The 22,389-nt window shown below is 48.5% G+C and overlaps 1 protein-coding gene across 2 annotated transcripts in view; it reads left to right on the forward strand.

Moving 5' to 3' along the window:
• Positions 1 to 20,676, forward strand: part of LOC145351991 (SWI/SNF-related matrix-associated actin-dependent regulator of chromatin subfamily B member 1-like) — a 41,019-nt gene extending 20,343 nt beyond the window's left edge. The window contains exons 4-8 of one of the 2 annotated variants that reach the window (XM_080201846.1): positions 1,306 to 1,443; positions 7,095 to 7,222; positions 16,422 to 16,588; positions 17,844 to 18,034; positions 20,133 to 20,676. In XM_080201846.1, coding sequence (XP_080057972.1) covers positions 1,306 to 1,443; positions 7,095 to 7,222; positions 16,422 to 16,588; positions 17,844 to 18,034; positions 20,133 to 20,661 — 1,153 coding nt within the window. In that variant the 3' untranslated portion in view covers positions 20,662 to 20,676. The remainder of the gene's footprint in view (positions 1 to 1,305; positions 1,444 to 7,094; positions 7,223 to 16,421; positions 16,589 to 17,843; positions 18,035 to 20,132) is intronic. The other variant, XM_080201845.1, reaches the window with a different exon arrangement.
• The last annotated feature ends 1,713 nt before the right edge of the window (positions 20,677 to 22,389 follow it).

Here is a 22,389-nt window from a genome sequence, read left to right on the forward strand (position 1 = left end):
GCCTCGCCCCCCCGCTCTGCCTCGCCCCCCCGCTCTGCCTCGCCCCCCCCGCTCTGCCTCGCCCCCCGCTCTGCCTCGCCCCCCCGCTCTGCCTCGCCCCCCCGCTCTGCCTCGCCCCCCCGCTCTGCCTCGCCCCCCCGCTCTGCCTCGCCCCCCCGCTCTGCCTCGCCCCCCCGCTCTGCCTCGCCCCCCCGCTCTGCCTCGCCCCCCCGCTCTGCCTCGCCCCCCCGCTCTGCCTCGCCCCCCCGCTCTGCCTCGCCCCCCCCGCTCTGCCTCGCCCCCCCGCTCTGCCTCGCCCCCCCGCTCTGCCTCACCCTCGCTCTGCCTCGCCCCCCGCTCTGCCTCGCCCCCCGCTCTGCCTCGCCCCCCGCTCTGCCTCGCCCCCCGCTCTGCCTCGCCCCCCGCTCTGCCTCGCCCCCCGCTCTGCCTCGCCCCCCGCTCTGCCTCGCCCCCCGCTCTGCCTCGCCCCCCGCTCTGCCTCGCCCCCACCTCTGCCTCGCCCCCACCTCTGCCTCGCCCCCACCTCTGCCTCGCCCCCCCGCTCTGCCTCGCCCCCCCGCTCTGCCTCGCCCCCCGCTCTGCCTCGCCCCCCGCTCTGCCTCACCCTCGCTCTGCCTCGCCCCCCGCTCTGCCTCGCCCCCACCTCTGCCTCGCCCCCCGCTCTGCCTCGCCCCCCGCTCTGCCTCGCCCCCCGCTCTGCCTCGCCCCCAACTCTGCCTCGCCCCCAACTCTGCCTCGCCCCCCGCTCTGCCTCGCCCCCCGCTCTGCCTCGCCCCCCGCTCTGCCTCGCCCCCCGCTCTGCCTCGCCCTCCGCTCTGCCTCGCCCCCCCGCTCTGCCTCGCCCCCCCGCTCTGCCTCGCCCCCCGCTCTGCCTCGCCCCCCCGCTCTGCCTCGCCCCCCCGCTCTGCCTCGCCCCCCCGCTCTGCCTCGCCCCCCCGCTCTGCCTCGCCCCCCCGCTCTGCCTCGCCCCCCCGCTCTGCCTCGCCCCCCGCTCTGCCTCGCCCCCCCGCTCTGCCTCGCCCCCCCGCTCTGCCTCGCCCCCCCGCTCTGCCTCGCCCCCCCGCTCTGCCTCGCCCCCCCGCTCTGCCTCGCCCCCCCGCTCTGCCTCGCCCCCCCGCTCTGCCTCGCTCTGCCTCGCCCCCCGCTCTGCCTCGCCCCCCGCTCTGCCTCGCCCCCCGCTCTGCCTCGCCCCCCGCTCTGCCTCGCCCCCCCGCTCTGCCTCGCCCCCCCACTCTGCCTCGCCCTCCACTCTGCCTCGCCCTCCCTCTCACACACCCTCATTCTTTCTCCCTCTTTCCTCTGCAGGGAACCAAAGTCAAAGCGGAGTAACCAGTGGGTCCCCACCCTGCCTAACAGCTCCCACCACCTGGACGCAGTGCCCTGCTCAACATCCATCAACCGGAACCGAATGGGACGAGACAAGAAGAGGGTCTTCCCTCTGTGGTGAGTCAAGCTGCCTCGGGGAGTAGCGGGGAGGGGGTCACAAAGAGGGAGCGAGGGGAAAACAGCAGTTATGCAAGAGGTGGGTAGGTTTGTCTTTAAATCATTCCTGGGACGTGGGTCACCATTTATCGCCCATCCCCAGCTGAGAGTCCCCCACATTGCCGTGTCTCTGGAGTCACCATGTAGTCATGATGTGGGTATGCCGGCGTTGGACTGGCGTAAACACAGTAAAAAGTCTGACAACACCAGGTTTTAGTCCAACCTATTTATTTGATAATAGACTCACAAGCTTTCGGGGTTAGCCCCTTCGTCAGGTGAATGGAGAGTTCTGGCCTCAGACAGAGCATATAAAGCACAGACAGTTTAGAGATTACTGATTAAAATGCGAATCCTTACACCTAACCTGCTGTTCAAGACCTGAAGTGGCTGATAATGTGAGTGGAAGGAGCACTGATCACAGTTTAAAGAGATGTGTATTGTCTCCAGACAGTACAGTAAGTGAGGTTTTGCAAACCCAGGCAAGTCACGGGGGTTACAGATAGTGCGACATGAACCCAACCCTGTCACAGCAACCTCTGCAAGACATGCCGGATCATCGACATGGATACCATCATCACACGTGAGAATACCATCCACCAGGTACACGGTAAATACTCTTGCAACTCGGCCAACATTGTCTACCTGATACGTTGCAAGAAAGGATGTCCCGAAGCATGGTACATTGGGGAGACCATGCAGACACTACGACAACGGATGAATGAACATCGCTCGACAGTCACCAGGCAAGACTGTTCCCTTCCTGTTGGCGAACACTTCAGTGGTCACGGGCATTCAGCCTCTGACCTTCGGGTAAGCATTCTCCAAGGCGGCCTTCACAACACACGACAGCGCAGAGTCGCTGATCAGAGACTGATAGCCAAGTTCCGCACACATGAGGACGGTCTCAACAGGGATCTTGGGTTCATGTCGCACTATCTGTAACCCCCGTGACTTGCCTGGGTTTGCAAAACCTCACTTACTGTACTGTCTGGAGACAATACACATCTCTTTAAACTGTGATCAGTGCTCCTTCCACTCACATTGTCAGCCACTTCAGGTCTTGAACAGCAGGTTAGGTGTAAGGATTCGCATTTTAATCAGTAATCTCTAAACTGTCTGTGCTTTATATGCTCTGTCTGAGGCCAGAACTCTCCATTCACAAAGGGGCTAACCCGAAAGCTAGTGAGTATATTATCAAATAAATAGGTTGGACTAAAACCTGGTGTTGTCAGACTTTTTACTGTATCACCATGTAGGCCAGACCGGGTAAGGACGGCAGATTTCCTTCCCTAAAGGACATCAGTGAACCAGATGGGTTTTTCTGATAATGGACAATGCTTTCAAAGAACAAAACAACAAAGAAAATTAGAGAACAAGACCAGGCCCTTCAGCCCCTCCAAGCCTGCACTGACCCCCCTACCCTTCCGGGGACCATATCCCTTTAGTTCCATCCTATTCACCTATTTGTCCAGACACCCTTGAAAAGTCACTGTTGTATCTGCTTCCACTCTCTCCTCCAGGCAGCCACTACTCTCTGTGTAAAAAAAATCTGCCTCGTACACCTTCTTTAATCCTCGTTCCCCCACACCTTAAACCTGTGCCCCCTAGTAATTAACTCTCCCATCATGGGAAAGAGCTTCTGACTACCCATGGTCATCAGTAGATTCTTCGTTCCAGATTTTTTTAAGTTGAATTTAAATTCCACCATCTTGCCGTGGCGGGGTTCGAACCCGGGTCCCCACAACATTAGCTGAGTTTCTGGATTAATAATCTAGCGATGATACCACTGAGCCATCCTGGGAGGGTGGGGGCTGACTCACATGTAAGTGGACAGGTGCCCAATATGTAATGGGATGGGTGCATTTTGTAAGTACAAAGGCAGAGGTGAGGGCGGATGTTGGCACATGACCATACATTGTGTCAGGGGGCAGTCATGAGGCTGACTGGGGCTGGTGCAGCAGGTGGTCAGGAAGGCGAATGGGATGCTGGCCTTCATAGCGAGGGGGATTGAATATAAAAGTAGGGAGGTCTTGCTGCAGCTGTATAGGGCATTGGTGAGGCCGCAGCTGGAGTACTGTGTGCAGTTTTGGTCGCCGCACCTGCGCAAGGATATTTTGGCCTTGGAGGGAGTGCAGAGGAGGTTTACTAGGCTGATACCGGAGTTGAGGGGGTTGAGCTATGAGGAGAGGCTGAATAAACTAGGCTTGTACTCGTTAGAGTTTAGAAGAATGAGGGGAGATCTCATTGAGACGTATAAGATGATGAATGGGATGGATAGGATAGAGGTGGAGAGGCTCTTCCCGCTCAGAAAAGACAGTAGGACTAGGGGGCACAGCCTCAAGATAAAGGGGTGCGGTTTAGAACGGAGTTGAGGAGGAACTTCTTCACTCAAAGGGTGGTGAATCTCTGGAATTCTCTGCCCGTTGAAGTGGTGGAGGCTGCCTCGCTAAATATTTTTAAGAAGCGGGTTGATGGGTTTTTGATAAGAGAGGGGATTAAGGGTTATGGGGAGAGGGCGGGAAAGTGGAACTGAGCCACGACAGATCAGCCATGATCTTATTGAATGGCGGGGCAGGCTCGAAGGGCTAGATGGCCTACTCCTGCTCCTATTTCTTATGTCCTTATGTTCTTATGTTCTCATATCTGTGTCTTTGCCCTGCGCAATGATAACCCAGCCAATGAGATCAACAAGGCCAGACTGGGGGGCGGGGGGGGGGGGGGGGGGGGGGGTTACCTGGACAATATCCAGGCTTGGCAAGTAACATTCACACCACACAAATGCCAGAGCATGACTATCACCTACAAGAGAGAGAATCTAACCATCTCCCGTTGACACTGAATGGCATTATCATCACTAAATTCCCTCTCCCAGTATTAACATCCACTGACCAGAAACTGAACTGGGACCCAGCCATATAAACACAGTGGCTCCCAGAGCAGGTCAGAGGCTGGGAATCCTGCAGAGAGTAACTCACCTCCTGACTCCCTCCCAAAGCCTGTCCACCATCTACAAGGACACAAGTCAGGAGTGTGATGGAATACTCTCTCCATGCCTGGATGTGTGCGGCTCCCAGCAACACTCGAGAAGGTTCAGCAGGGGGGAGAAGCACAAACAAAGAAGACAGCAAGTGAGAGGTGTACAACATTATGAGGGGAAGAGATAAAGTGGACACGATAAAGTTGTTTCCCTTGAGGGAGAATTCCAGAACCAAGGGACACAGATTGAGGATAGGTGGCAGTAAGCGTAGAGGGGACATGAGGAAGAACTTTTTTTTTTACGCAGAGGGTGTTGGTGTCTGGAATTCGTTGCCTGAGTTGGTGATGGAGGCAGAAACCCTTTGAAAAAGTACTTGGATCTGCACCTTAAGTGTTGTAAGCTTCAGGGCTATGGGTTGGGTGCAAAAAGGAGGAATTGGGAAGAACACCTGGGTGTCTTCGGGCTGGCATGGACGAGATGGGCTGAATGGCCTCCTTATGTGCTGTAACTTTTCTATGGTTCTGTGGAGTTTGGCAAGATTGCATCATTTGGAGTCTGGCTAAATTGCCCCTTAGTGAACAAAGATGTGCAGGTTAGGGGGGATTGACCATGCTAAATTGTTCCTTAGTGTCCAATAATGTGCAGGTTAAGCAGATTGGCCATGCTAGATTGTCTCTTAGTGTCCAAAGATGTGCAGGTTAGGTGGATTGACCATGCTAAATTGTCCCTTAGTGTCCAATAATGTGCAGGTTAAGCAGATTGGCCATGCTAAATTGTTCCTTAGTGTCCAATAATGTGCAGGTTAAGCAGATTGGCCATGCTAAATTGTCTCTTAGTGTTCAAAGATGTGCAGGTTAGTTGGATTGGCCATGATAAATGTGTAGGATTACAGGGATAGGGTAGGGGAGAGGGCCGAGGTGAGACACTCTGTCAGAGAGTCTGTGCAGACTCGATGGCCGAATAGCTTCTTCTACACTATAGGGATTCTACAGTCCTATAATATTCCAGGATATAGGGTCTTCAGGTGAGACAGGCAAGGAGGTAAAAGAGAAGGGGATATTGCAGTTTTGATCAGGAAGTCAGTTCTAGCAGTAAGGAGGCTCACCCCAGAAGGGTCTCCTGATGACACCATATGGGTAGAACCTATAAACCAAAAGAGAGCGAACACATTGCTGGGAATGTCCTATAACAGTCCGAGAGAAATAGAAGAGTAGATATGTGGACAAATGTCAGAGAAATGTAAAAGTAATAGGATAATGATAGTAGGGGATTTCAACTTCCCCAACATTAGTCATAGTGTTAAAGGTTAAGAGAGAATAGAATTCTTAAAAGGCGCCCAGTCTGTATAAAGTCCTACAAGAAAGGAGGTGTCCTGGACTTAATTTTAGGTAAGGAAGCTGGGTAAATGGTGAAGTACAGTGGGGGAGCATTCTGTAGACAGTGATCATAACTCAGTCAGATTCAAGATTGTTATGGAAAAGGACAAGGATGGACCGGAAATCAAAGTTCTAAACTGGGGGAAGGCTGATTTTAAGAAGATTAGGTATGAATTGGCCAGAGTGTACAGGAGCAGACACATTAGGTGAGTCTGTGATGGAACACTGGCTCGCTGTCAAGAAGGAAATAGGGAGAGTACAGGGCCAACATGTTACAAAGGGTGGGACCAACAAATCCAATGAATTCTGGATATCGAGGGATGTGCAGCATTTAATGAAGAGGATTATGGCTCATATTGAGGGCTCAAAACAGCAGAAGCTCTGGAGGATAAGAGAATGTGTCAGACAGAACTTAAGGAGGAAATTAGGAGAGAACAGTTGGACCTGACAGGGCATGTAGAACTAAGGAAAATCCTAAATTGTTTTACAAGTAAAGGCAAAGTCATCATAGTCCCAGATGGTCAGAGGCTGTTCTCCCCTTTGATGTGGAGAGCACCACGCTGTTGGTGTGACTCTGCATCACAAACCAGCTGTCCAGCCAGCTGAGCTAAATCGACCGTGACAAATGATTCAGATTAAATGTAGGAAGGTTGATCAGTAAGTTCGCAGATGATAACAAAATTGGTAGGGTGGTAAATAGTGAAGAGGATCGAGGATAAGCCAAGAAGATAGCATTAGATTACAAGAGGATATATACGGACTGGTCAATGGCAAATGCAATCTGGATGAGTGTGAGATGACAGACTTGGGCAGGAAAAACAATTGCTGTGGCTCTGGACTCACGTGTGGGCCAGACCAGGTAAGGGTGGCAGATTTCCTTCCCAAAGCACATTAGTGAGCCAAATGGGTTTCTTCGATCATGGATAACAGTTTCATGGTCATCGTAGATTCTTAATTCCGGTTTTTTTTGGTATTGAATTCAAATTCCACCCTTTGCCATGGTGGGATTCGAACCCGTGTCCCCCAGAACATTAGCCGAGTTTCTGGATGAATAGTCTAGCGATAATACCACTGGGCCATCGCCTCCCTTGAATGAATTTTTAAAAAACGTAGACTGCTGTGGTTCAAGGTGGCAGCTCACCACCACCTTCCCAAGGGGCAAATACAGACGGGCAATGAATGCAGGCCTGGCCAGCGACACCCAGACCCCAGTGAAAGGAATAAGTGATAAATAAAATCTCTCAATTCCGTTTCTGCAGTTTTGATGACCATGATCCAGCCGTTATTCATGAAAACGCAGCCCAGCCCGAACTCCTGGTCCCCATCCGACTGGACATGGAAATCGATGGGCAGAAACTCCGAGATACTTTCACCTGGAACATGAACGGTAATGGGACAGGTTCGACTCGGCAGCGGGGAAAGGAACTAGTGCCCGATTGCTGATAGTTATTTCAGCAACAACACACGGGTTAGCACTGCTGCATCACAGCGGGAGGGACCCAGGTTCGATTCCAGCTGTTTGTGTGGAATCTGCACGTTCTCCCAGTGTCTGCGTGGGTTTTCTCCAGGTGCTCCGGTTTCCTCCCACAGTCCAAAAGCGTGCAGATTAAGTGGATTGGCCATGATAAATTGACCCTTCGTGTCCAAAGATGTGCAGGTTAGGTGGATTGGCCATGTTAAACTGTCCCTTAGTGTCCAAAGATATTTAGATTAGGTGGATTCACTGTGATAAATGGATGTAGTTACAGGGACAGGACAGGGGGGATGGGCCTGGGTAAAATGCTCTCCAGAGAGTCGTGCAAATGGGCCAAATGGCTTCCTTTTGCATTGTTGAGATTCTGTGGTTCCTGGAGCATAATCATTTCACTACTGTACCCTGGATTATTAATGCAGTAACATAACCCCTACACTACCGTACCCTGGATTATTAATCCAGTAACGTAACCCATACACTACCGTACCCTGGATTATTAATCCAGTAACGTAACCCATACACTACCGTACCCTGGATTATTAATCCAGTAACGTGACCCCTACACTACCGTACCCTGGATTATTAATCCAGTAACGTAACCCCTACACTACCGCACCCTGGATTATTAATCCAGTAACATATCCCCTACACTACCGTACCCTGGATTATTAATCCAGTAACATATCCCCTACACTACCGTACCCTGGATTATTAATCCATTAACGTGACCCCTACACTACCGTACCCTGGATTATTAATCCAGTAACGTATCCCCTACACTACCGTACCCTGGATTATTAATCCAGTAACGTGACCCCTACACTACCGTACCCTGGATTATTAATCCAGTAACATAACCCCTACACTACCGTACCCTGGATTATTAATCCAGTAACGTATCCCCTACACTACCGTACCCTGGATTATTAATCCAGTAACGTATCCCCTACACTACCGTACCCTGGATTATTAATCCAGTAACGTGACCCCTACACTACCGTACCCTGGATTATTAATCCAGTAACGTGACCCCTACACTACCGTACCCTGGATTATTAATCCAGTAACGTGACCCCTACACTACCGTACCCTGGATTATTAATCCAGTAACGTGACCCCTACACTACCGCACCCTGGATTATTAATCCAGTAACATAACCCCTACACTACCGTACCCTGGATTATTAATCCATTAACGTGACCCCTACACTACCGTACCCTGGATTATTAATCCAGTAACGTATCCCCTACACTACCGTACCCTGGATTATTAATCCAGTAACGTAACCCCTACACTACCGTACCCTGGATTATTAATCCAGTAACGTGACCCCTACACTACCGTACCCTGGATTATTAATCCAGTAACGTGACCCCTACACTACCGTACCCTGGATTATTAATCCAGTAACGTGACCCCTACACTACCGTACCCTGGATTATTAATCCAGTAACGTGACCCCTACACTACCGTACCCTGGCTTATTAATCCAGTAACGTGACCCCTACACTACTGTATCCTGGATTATTAATCCAGTAACATAACCCCTACACTACCGTACCCTGGATTATTAATCCATTAACGTGACCCCTACACTACCGTACCCTGGATTATTAATCCAGTAACGTAACCCCTACACTACTGTATCCTGGATTATTAATCCAGTAACATAACCCCTACACTACCGTACCCTGGATTATTAATCCAGTAACATAACCCCTACACTACCGTACCCTGGATTATTAATCCAGTAACATAACCCATACACTACCGTACCCTGGATTATTAATCCAGTAACATAACCCATACACTACCGTACCCTGGATTATTAATCCATTAACGTGACCCATACACGACCGTACCCTGGATTATTAATCCAGTAACGTATCCCCTACACTACCGTACCCTGGATTATTAATCCATTAACGTGACCCCTACACTACCGTACCCTGGATTATTAATCCAGTAACATAACCCCTATACTACCGTACCCTGGATTATTAATCCATTAACGTGACCCCTACACTACCGTACCCTGGATTATTAATCCAGTAACATAACCCATACACTACCGTACCCTGGATTATTAATCCAGTAACGTATCCCCTACACTACCGTACCCTGGATTATTAATCCATTAACGTGACCCCTACACTACCGTACCCTGGATTATTAATCCAGTAACATAACCCATACACTACCGTACCCTGGATTATTAATCCAGTAACATAACCCATACACTACCGTACCCTGGATTATTAATCCATTAACGTGACCCATACACGACCGTACCCTGGATTATTAATCCAGTAACATAACCCATACACTACCGTACCCTGGATTATTAATCCATTAACGTAACCCCTACACTACCATACCCTGTATTATTAATCCTGTAACATAACCCCTACACTACCGTACCCTGGATTATTAATCCAGTAACGTAACCCCTACACTACCGTACCCTGGATTATTAATCCAGTAACGTATCCCCTACACTACCGTACCCTGGATTATTAATCCAGTAACGTATCCCCTACACTACCGTACCCTGGATTATTAATCCAGTAACGTAACCCATACACTACCGTACCCTGGATTATTAATCCATTAACGTGACCCCTACACTACCGTACCCTGGATTATTAATCCAGTAACATAACCCATACACTACCGTACCCTGGATTATTAATCCTGTAACATAACCCCTATACTACCGTACCCTGGATTATTAATCCATTAACGTGACCCCTACACTACCGTACCCTGGATTATTAATCCAGTAACATAACCCATACACTACCGTACCCTGGATTATTAATCCAGTAACGTATCCCCTACACTACCGTACCCTGGATTATTAATCCATTAACGTGACCCCTACACTACCGTACCCTGGATTATTAATCCAGTAACATAACCCATACACTACCGTACCCTGGATTATTAATCCAGTAACATAACCCATACACTACCGTACCCTGGATTATTAATCCATTAACGTGACCCATACACGACCGTACCCTGGATTATTAATCCAGTAACATAACCCATACACTACCGTACCCTGGATTATTAATCCATTAACGTAACCCCTACACTACCATACCCTGTATTATTAATCCTGTAACATAACCCCTACACTACCGTACCCTGGATTATTAATCCAGTAACGTGACCCCTACACTACCGTACCCTGGATTATTAATCCAGTAACGTAACCCCTACACTACCGTACCCTGGATTATTAATCCAGTAACGTGACCCCTACACTACCGTACCCTGGATTATTAATCCAGTAACGTGACCCCTACACTACCGTACCCTGGATTATTAATCCAGTAACGTGACCCCTACACTACCGTACCCTGGATTATTAATCCAGTAACGTGACCCCTACACTACCGTACCCTGGATTATTAATCCATTAACGTGACCCCTACACTACCGTACCCTGGATTATTAATCCAGTAACGTGACCCCTACACTACCGTACCCTGGATTATTAATCCATTAACGTGACCCCTACACTACCGTACCCTGGATTATTAATCCAGTAACATAACCCATACACTACCGTACCCTGGATTATTAATCCAGTGACGTAACCCCTACACTACCGTACCCTGGATTATTAATCCAGTAACGTGACCCCTACACTACCGTACCCTGGATTATTAATCCAGTAACGTAACACCTACACTACCATACCCTGGATTATTAATCCAGTAACGTGACCCCTACACTACCGTACCCTGGATTATTAATCCAGTAACGTGACCCCTACACTACCGTACCCTGGATTATTAATCCATTAACGTGACCCCTACACTACCGTACCCTGGATTATTAATCCAGTAACATAACCCATACACTACCGTACCCTGGATTATTAATCCAGTGACGTAACCCCTACACTACCGTACCCTGGATTATTAATCCAGTAACGTGACCCCTACACTACCGCACCCTGGATTATTAATCCAGTAACATAACCCATACACTACCGTACCCTGGATTATTAATCCAGTGACGTAACCCCTACACTACCGTACCCTGGATTATTAATCCAAAAACGTAACCCCCACACTACTGTACCCTGGATTATTAATCAAGTAACGTAACCCCTACACTGCCATACCCTAGATTATTAATCCAGTAACATAACCCCTACACTACTGTACCCTGGATTATTAATCCAGTAACATAACCCCTATACTACCGTACCCTGGATTATTAATCCAGTAACGTAACCTCTACACTACCGTACCCTGGATTATTAATCCAGTAATGTATCCCTTACACTACCGTACCCTGGATTATTAATCCAGTAACGTAACACCTACACTACCGTACCCTGGAATATTAATCCAGTAACGTGATCCCTACACTACCGTACCCTGGATTATTAATCCAGTAACATAACCCCTACACTAATGTACCCTGGATTATTAATCCAGTAACGTGACCCCTACACTACCGTACCCTGGATTATTAATCCAGTAACGTAACCCCTACACTACCGTACCCTGGATTATTAATCCAGTAACGTGACCCCTACACTACCGTACCCTGGATTATTAATCCAGTAACGTAACCCCTACACTACCGTACCCTGGATTATTAATCCAGTAACGTGACCCCTACACTACCGTACCCTGGATTATTAATCCAGTAACATAACCCCTACACTACCGTACCCTGGATAATTAATCCAGTAATGTGACCCCTACACTACTGTATCCTGGATTATTAATCCAGTAACGTGACCCCTACACTACTGTATCCTGGATTATTAATCCAGTAACGTGACCCCTACACTACCGTACCCTGGATTATTAATCCAGTAACGTAACCCCTACACTACTGTATCCTGGATTATTAATCCAGTAACATAACCCCTACACTACCGTACCCTGGATTATTAATCCAGTAACATAACCCCTACACTACCGTGCCCTGGATTATTAATCCAGTAACATAACCCATACACTACCGTACCCTGGATTATTAATCCATTAACGTGACCCATACATGACCGTACCCTGGATTATTAATCCAGTAACGTATCCCCTACACTACCGTACCCTGGATTATTAATCCATTAACGTGACCCCTACACTACCGTACCCTGGATTATTAATCCAGTAACATAACCCATACACTACCGTACCCTGGATTATTAATCCAGTAACATAACCCATACACTACCGTACCCTGGATTATTAATCCAGTAACGTATCCCCTACACTACCGTACCCTGGATTATTAATCCAGTAACGTAACCCCTACACTACCGTACCCTGGATTATTAATCCATTAACGTGACCCATACACGACCGTACCCTGGATTATTAATCCAGTAACGTAACCCCTACACTACCGTACCCTGGATTATTAATCCAGTAACGTGACCCCTACACTACCGTACCCTGGATTATTAATCCAGTAACGTGACCCCTACACTACCGTACCCTGGATTATTAATCCAGTAACATAACCCCTACACTACCGCACCCTGGATTATTAATCCAGTAACGTATCCCCTACACTACCGTACCCTGGATTATTAATCCAGTAACATAACCCCTACACTACCGTACCCTGGATTATTAATCCAGTAACATAACCCCTACACTACCGCACCCTGGATTATTAATCCAGTAACGTATCCCCTACACTACCGTACCCTGGATTATTAATCCAGTAACGTATCCCCTACACTACCGTACCCTGGATTATTAATCCAGTAACGTGACCCCTACACTACCATACCCTGGATTATTAATCCAGTGACGTAACCCCTACACTACCGTACCCTGGATTATTAATCCAGTAACGTAACCCCTACACTACCGTACCCTGGATTATTAATCCAGTGACGTAACCCCTACACTACCGTACCCTGGATTATTAATCCAGTAACATAACCCCTACACTATCGTACCCTGGATTATTAATCCAGTAACGTAACCCCTACACTACCGTACCCTGGATTATTAATCCAGTAACATAACCCCTACACTATCGTACCCTGGATTATTAATCCAGTAACGTAACCCCTACACTACCGTACCCTGGATTATTAATCGAGTAACGTAACCCCTACACTACCGTACCCTGGATTATTAATCCAGTAACATATCCCCTACACTACCGTACCCTGGATTATTAATCCAGTGACGTAACCCCTACACTACCGCACCCTGGATTATTAATCCAGTAACGTAACCCATACACTACCGTACCCTGGATTATTAATCCAGTAACATGACCCCTACACTACCATACCCTGGATTATTAATCCTGTAACATAACCCATACACTACCGTACCCTGGATTATTAATCCAGTGACGTAACCCCTACACTACCGTACCCTGGATTATTAATCCAAAAACGTAACCCCCACACTACTGTACCCTGGATTATTAATCAAGTAACGTAACCCCTACACTGCCATACCCTAGATTATTAATCCAGTAACATAACCCCTACACTACTGTACCCTGGATTATTAATCCAGTAACATAACCCCTATACTACCGTACCCTGGATTATTAATCCAGTAACGTAACCTCTACACTACCATACCCTGGATTATTAATCCAGTAATGTATCCCTTACACTACCGTACCCTGGATTATTGATCCAGTAACGTAACCCCTACACTACCGTACCCTGGATTATTAATCCAGTAACGTGACCCCTACACTACCGTACCCTGGATTATTAATCCAGTAACATAACCCCTACACTAATGTATCCTGGATTATTAATCCAGTAACGTGACCCCTACACTACTGAATCCTGGATTATTAATCCAGTAACGTAACCCCTACACTACCATACCCTGGATTATTAATCCAGTAACGTAACCCCTACACTACCGTACCCTGGATTATTAATCCAGTAACATGACCCCTACACTACCGTACCCTGGATTATTAATCCTGTAACATAACCCCTACACTACCGTACCCTGGATTATTAATCCAGTAACATAACCCCTACACTACCGTACCCTGGATTATTAATCCAGTAACATAACCCCTACACTACCGTACCCTGGATTATTAATCCTGTAACATAACCCCTACACTACCATACCCTGGATTATTAATCCTGTAACGTGACCCCTACACTACCGTACCCTGGATTATTAATCCTGTAACATAACCCCTACACTACCATACCCTGGATTATTAATCCAGTAACATAACCCCTACACTACCGTACCCTGGATTATTAATCCTGTAACATAACCCCTACACTACCATACCCTGGATTATTAATCCAGTAACGTAACCCCTACACTACCGTACCCTGGATTATTCATCCAGTAATGTGACCCCTACACCACCGTACCCTGGATTATTAATCCAGTAACGTGACCCCTACACTACCGTACCCTGGATTATTAATCCAGTAACGTGACCCCTACACTACCGTACCCTGGATTATTAATCCAGTAACATAACCCCTACACTACCGTACCCTGGATTATTAATCCAGTAACATAACCCCTACACTACCGTACCCTGGATTATTAATCCAGTAACGTATCCCCTACACTACCGTACCCTGGATTATTAATCCAGTAACGTATCCCCTACACTACCGTACCCTGGATTATTAATCCAGTAACGTATCCCCTACACTACCGTACCCTGGATTATTAATCCAGTAACATATCCCCTACACTACCGTACCCTGGATTATTAATCCAGTAACATAACCCCTACACTACCGTACCCTGGATTATTAATCCAGTAACATAACCCCTACACTACCGTACCCTGGATTATTAATCCAGTAACGTGACCCCTACACTACCGTACCCTGGATTATTAATCCAGTAACATATCCCCTACACTACCGTACCCTGGATTATTAATCCAGTAACGTATCCCCTACACTACCGTACCCTGGATTATTCATCCAGTAATGTATCCCCTACACTACTGTATCCTGGATTATTAATCCAGTAACGTGACCCCTACACTACCGTACCCTGGATTATTAATCCAGTAATGTAACCCCGACACTACCGTACCCTGGATTATTCATCCAGTAACGTATCTCCTACACTACCGTACCCTGGATTATTAATCCAGTAACGTATCCCCTACACTACTGTATCCTGGATTATTAATCCAGTAATGTATCCCCTACACTACTGTATCCTGGATTATTAATCCAGTAACGTGACCCTTACACTACCGTACCCTGTATTATTAATCCAGTAACGTATCCCCTACACTACCGTACCCTGGATTATTAATCCAGTAACATAACACCTACACTACTCTCTCCTGTGTCCCTGATATGTACTATTCCCCCTGCCACTTTGAATAGGAGTGACTTTGAATAGAGTGGAGGAGCAGAGGGATCTAGGTGTATGTGTACATAGATCCCTGAAAGTTGGGAATCAAGTAGATAAGGTTGTTAAGAAGGCGTACGGTGTCTTGGCGTTTATTGGTAGGGGGATTGAATTTAGGAGTCGCAGCGTCATGTTGCAACTGTACACAACTCTGGTGCGGCCGCACTTGGAGTACTGTGTGCAGTTCTGGTCCCCACATTACAGGAAGGATGTGGAGGCTTTGGAGAGGGTGCAGAGGAGGTTTACCAGGATGTTGCCTGGTATGCAGGGGAGGTCCTATGAGGAGAGACTGAGGGATTTGGGGTTGTTTTCACTGGAAAGAAGGCGGCTAAGAGGGGATCTTATTGAAACATATAAGATGATTAGAGGTTTAGATAGGGTGGACAGTGATAGCCTGTTTCCTCGGATGGAGAAAGCTAGCATGAGGGGGCATGGCTTTAAATTAAGGGGGGGTAGTTATAGGACGGATGTCAGGGGCAGGTTCTTTACCCAGAGGGTGGTGAGGGACTGGAATGCCCTGCCTGCTGCAGTTGTAAATGCGCCTAGTTTGGGGGCGTTTAAGAGATTGGTGGATAGGTTTATGGACGAAAAGGGATTGGTTTAGATTAGTGGGTCAATGTTTTTTTTTAAAAAATAAGACTGGTCGGCGCAACATTGTGGGCCGAAGGGCCTGTTCCGCGCTGTAATGTTCTATGTTCTATGCCACCAACCCCCCCTTTATCTGTCACAGAGAAACTGATATCGCCCGAGATGTTTGCAGAGATCCTGTGCGATGACCTGGATTTGAACCCGCTGAACTTTGTTCCGGCTGTGGCCTCGGCTATTCGGCAGCAGGTGGAGTCGTACCCCATGGACAGTATTCTGGAGGACCAGACTGACCAGAGAGTCATCATCAAGGCAAGTGGGGCTGAAATGTCCCTCCTGTACTATTTTACTCCCCTCCATCCTCTATCTCCTTTTCCCAACCCCTACCCTAACGGCCACATTAGCCTGACAGCCAGTGAGGGACATGGTGGAGGGACTGGTGGGGGCTATGCGGTGAGTGAAGTGTTGGTGTTGGGCTCCTTTGTTCTCTTTTTTTTTGACCGGTGGGGACTTTTTCCCTTGAGCTTTAAATGGGAGAATGTACTCTCCTGTAAATCTTGCGGTTTGGCATTGTTAGGGGCCAGATCAGAAACTCCAGGGTACTTTATGAAATTAACCCTGAGCCCAATTTTTACATTTGGTTTTGGCACTGGTGATCATAAAGTGTTTTGCTCAGGTATGATTTAAGTGACCCACTAGGGAGCTTTTATCAAAACAAACGTTATTTCAGAACACGGTTAGAATATAACAAAAAGAATTAACTTTTACCAATTCAAATACTTGAACACGACAAAGTATAATACTTAATACTTAGGTGATGATGTGATCGGCGCAACTTGTGGGCCGAAGGGCCTGTTTGTGCTGTAGTGTTCTATGTTCTATGTTCTATGTTTAACAGCTAGATACCTCTGTTGTTCCAATTTAAAGCAATACCCCACAGACATACACCCGTCTTCAGAATTAGTTAGCACTAAAACAAGAATACGCACGAGATACTTAATTTCCAGCCTTTTAACACTTCTGGACAGAGATCCAGATAGCAGTTTCCAGAGAAGGATATATCCTCAAACAGCAGAACCTCAGAGAAGTAAAACTCATCTCTGGCAGCTCTCAGTCTCCAGACTTCAGAGAGGCACTGCTCTCTCCTAACCTAAAAGCAGCATCTAAGCTCGAACATTCTGTGCAAGCCTAGCTCCACCCAGTCACATGGCCATCCGTACCTGTCAATCAACCTAATCAAGCCCTACTCTGCATCATCCCGGGGAATCACTAATAACAACAGAACAGCATGAGTCCAGATTAAAGCACACATTCTAGCAAATAGAAGCAATTATGCTGCTGCAGTAACAACACAGGAAGCTGGTTATGGACAGAATGGTTCCGATAATGAAAAGAAAGCTGCTAAAACAGATTCTGTACAAGGAGCGTGACAAATACATTTCCTAAAGGTACAGAATCGTCACAGCGGGCTTGGTCTTTGAAGTGTACCCCCTCTCCCGTATCCCCGGGTAACCCTCTTTCTTATCTCTGCCTGTACCCTGCCACCTCTCTCTCTCTTATCCCACAGCTCAACACTCACGTCGGCAACATTCTGCTAGTGGACCAGTTTGAGTGGGACATGTCGGAGAGGGACAACTCGCCTGAGAAGTTTGCACTGAAGCTGTGTTCGGAGCTGGGCCTGGGCGGGGAGTTCGTCACCACCATCGCCTACAGCATCCGCGGGCAGCTGAGCTGGCACCAGAGAACGTACGCGTTCAGGTCTGTTAGGTGTGCGGGTTCCGGTGCCCCAACAGCACAAACGGGGGGAGAGGGTAGGGGGGACGGTGTGGGGTGAGGGGCCTGGATGTGAGCAGTGCTGTTTGCCATCCTCTGGGTGCCTGACAGAGGCCTCATCCTGTGCCCCCCCCCCCCAACAAACTCCCCGCCAACAACGCCCTCCTGTGAGTCTGAGGGTGGAATTTTACAGGCACGTCCGCCCAAGGCTTGTCAGATTCCCACTGAGGTCAAAGGAGAATACCTGTCTGCGAGCCTCGCCACTCCCCAGTTCCAGGGCGGGCGTGCCAGTAAAATTCCGGCCTTAGAGTCCGAAAGGAACAAGTCCTTCCGTCCTGGACAAGTCAGGAAATCTCAAAGTACTTCCTCACACTGGGAAGTACAGAGGTCCTGAGGGACCTTGGGGTACATGTCTAAACATCCCTGAAGGTGACAGAATAGGCAGATAGGGAGATTAGGAAGGCATATGGGATATTTACCTTTGTTAGCCAAGGCATGAGCTACAAGAGCGTGAGGTTAGGATGGAGATTTGATTTGATTTATGTGTGTCACGTGTATTGGAATACAATGAAAAATATTGTTTCTTGCATGCAATACAAAGCATACTGTTCATAGAGTGCCTAGAGTTGAAGGAAAAGTGAATATAGTGTTATAGTCATAGCTAGGGTGCAGATAACAATTAATATAAGCTCGGTCCATTCAAAAGTCTGACAGCAGCAGAGAAGAAGCTGTTCTTTAGTCGGTTGGTATGTGACCTCAGACTTTTGTTTTTCCCGATGGAAGAAGGTGGAAGAGAGAATGTCCAGGGTGCGTGGGAGGGCCTTGATTATGCCGGCTGCTTTTCCCGAGGCAGCGGGAAGTGTAGACAGAGTCAATGGATGGGAGGTTGGTTTGAGTATTGGATTGGGCTACGTTCACGACCTTTTGTAGTTCCCTGCAGTCTTGGGCAGAGCAGGAGCCCATACCAAGCTGTGATACATCTGAAAAGGATGCTTTCTACGGTAAAACATGATGAGAGTTGTGCAGAATTATCTTAGCCTTCTGACAAAGTAGAGCCATTGTATAAAACAGTGGTTAGGCCTGAACTGTGTACCATTCTGGTTGGCACATTATACGTAGGAGGTGATTGCATGAAAGAGGGTGTAGAGAAGATTCCCAATGTTGTTGCCTGGGCTGGAGCGTTCTAGCTTTGAAGAGAGGCTGGTTAGGCTGGGATTAGTTTCCTTCGAGCAGGGGACCTGATTGAGGTGTGCAAACTATGAGGGACGTAGGTTGGATAGGAAGCACCTTTTTCCCTTTAGTAGAGGGGTCAGTAACCAGGGGGCATAGATTTAAGGTAAGGGGCAGGGAATTTCGAGAGATTTGAGCAAAAGCTTTTTCACTCAGAGGGCAGTGGGAATCTGGAACCCTATTAGCCTGAAAGGTTGTAGAGGCCGGAACCATCATAACATTTAAGGGGCACTTAGAGAAGCAATTGAAATGCTGTCGCACACAAGGCTCCACACCAAGAACCGGGAAGTGGGATTAGCATAGATAAGTGTTTGATGGCCAGCACAGACAGATGGGCTGAAGGGCACCTTACTGTGCTGGAAAGCTCTCTAACTCCAGGCACCCACCACTCTCTGCGTGAAAAACTTCCCCCACACATCTCCCTTACACCTTCCCCCCCCCCACCTTACCTTGAAATGTGCCCCCTTGACTCTTCCATCCTGGGAAAAAGCCTCTGACTATCCACCCTCTCTCATCATTTTGTGAACCTCTATCAGGTCTCCCCTCAGCCTCCATCTTTCCAGTGAACACAATCCCAGGTTATTCAACATAGCCAAAACCCTCAAGACCAGGCAACATCCTGGTGAACCTTCTCTGCACTCTCTCTTCTGGTAGTGGGTTTGGGGGGGGTAGTCATGAGTTCTGCCGTGCTGGATTTCAGTTGCGGGAGAGCGTGTTCGGTTCTGATGGTCTTGCCGTTTTCTCTCTCACCTGGCATTTGAAAATGTTCCCCCCGCCCCGTCTGCCTTCCCTCACTTCTCCCCTCCCCCCCCTCGCCTCTCCCCGCTCCCCGACCCTCATTTGGTTTTTCCAGTGAGAACCCCCTGCCTATCGTGGAGAGCGCTCTCCGGAACACTACCGACGCCGACCAGTGGTGCCCCCTGCTGGAGACGCTGACCGACGCTGAGATGGAGAAGAAGATTCGCGACCAGGACAGAAACACCAGGTACGGCACCAGGAGGAACGGTGCAAAGGCGAGGGACCCGTGGTTACAATTGCACCGTCCATCACGTAAAGGCAAAACATCACAAATGCTGGAAGCACTGACAAAGGGTCATCCAGACTCAAAATGTTCTCTCTATTCCCTCCTCGCAGATGCTGTCAGATCTGCTGAGACATTCCAGCGGTTCCTGTTTTTTGTATCAGCCACGTATTCCCTGGGCATCGCTAGTTTACAGTGGTTAGCACTGCTGCCCCATCCAGGGACTTGGGTTCCCCTGTGTCTGTGTGGGTTTATCCCCGGTGTTCCGGTTTCCTCCCACAGTCCGAAAGGTGCAATTGGCCATGCTAAATTCTCCCTCAGTGTACCCAAACAGGCGTCAGAGCGTGGTGACCTTTTGTAGTTCTTTGCGGTCTTGGGCAGGGCAGGAGCCCATACCAAGCTGTGGTACAACTGGAAGGAATGCTTTCTGTGGGGCACCTGTAAACGTTGGTGAGAGTCGTAGCGGACATGTCAAATTTCCTTAGTCTCCTGAGAAAGTAGAGGCATTGGTGGGCCTTTCTTAATTATAGTGTCGGCATGAGGGGGACCAGGACAGGTTGTTGGTGATCTGGACACCTAAAAACGTGAAGCTCGCGACCCTTTCTACTTCATCCCCATTGATGTAGAAAGGGGCATGTTCTCCCTTGTTGGCCACACAGTCATAGATGTATAAGGAGTATAGTAGGGGAAATTCAACAAGGCGTAGGGGTATGGGGAAAAGGCAGGGTAATGGCACTATGCCAAATGATCACTTGGAGAGCTACTACAGACACGATGGGCTGAATGACTGCCTTCTGGCCGTCACAATTCGATGTGACTGGGAGGGTGACGTGCAGGCAGTGATGGTGTTCCCATCTGCTGCTCTTCTAGGTTGTAGAGGTCGCAGATTTGGAAGGTACTGTTGGAGGTAAATTGCTGCAGTAGATCTTGTAGTGCTGTGCGTCGGTGGTAGAGGGAGTGCGTGTAAATATGGTGCCAATCAAGTGGGACTGCTTTGTCCTGGATGGTGTCGAGCTTCTCGAGTGCTGTTGGGAGCTGCACCCACCCAGGCAAGTGGGGAGTATTCCATCACGCTCCGGATTTGCGCCTTGGAGGTGGTGAACAGGCTTTTGGGGGGAGTCAGGAGGTGAGTTACTTATCCCTGATCGCTGCCACAATATTTTCATGGCTGGTTAAATTCAGTTTTGGTCGGTGGTAACCCGCAGGATGTTGACAGTGGGCGATGGCTTAGGGTCATGCTCTGGGGACCCAGGTTCGAATCCCACCATGGCAGACGTTAAAGTTTGAATTTTTAAAAAGTCTGGAATTAATAATGAGCGTGAAACTATTGGTGATTGTCAAAAAATAACAAAGAACAGTACAGGAACAGGTCTTTCGGCCCTCCAAACCTGTGCCAATCATGATGCTAAAACTTTTTGTCCTTACATGGTCCGTATCCCTCTATTCCCTCCCCGTTCAGATGCTTCTTAAATGTTGCTAACGTGTCTGCTTCCACCACCTCCTCTGGCATCACGTTCCAGGCACCCACCACTCTCTGCATGAAAAACTCCCCCCGCACATCTCCCTTAAACTTTCCCCCTCTCACCTTGAACCTGTGTCCCCTCGTCATTGACACTTCCACCCTGGGAAAAAGCCTCTGACTATCCACCCTCTCTATTACCTCTCCCAGTTTTGTAGACCTCGACCAGGTCTCCTCTCAGCCTCCGTCTTTTCAGTGAAAACAATCCTAGTTTATTCAACCTCTCCTCATAGCCAAAGCCCTCGAGACCAGGCAACATCCTGTTGAACATTCTTTGCACACTCTGCAAAATTTCCACGTTCTCCTGGTAGTCTGCTGACCAATGGTGACTAGTGGGGTGCCCCAGGGGTCGGTGCTGGGGCCTCAGCTATTTACCATTTATATAGATGATCTGGAGGAGGGAACCGAGTGCAGGGTGTCGAAATTTGCTGATGACACCAAGATTGGGGGAAAGGCAAATTGTGCGGAGGGTGTGGAGAGTCTGCAGAAGGATCTAGATAGGCTGGGCGAATGGGCCAGGAAATGGCAAATGGAATTTAATGTTGGCAAGTGTGAGGTGGTCCACTTTGG

The sequence above is a fragment of the Carcharhinus amblyrhynchos genome, chromosome 13, assembly GCF_965287045.1.
Source record: "Carcharhinus amblyrhynchos chromosome 13, sCarAmb.v2.hapA, whole genome shotgun sequence".
Taxonomy (NCBI): Eukaryota; Metazoa; Chordata; class Chondrichthyes; order Carcharhiniformes; family Carcharhinidae; genus Carcharhinus; species Carcharhinus amblyrhynchos.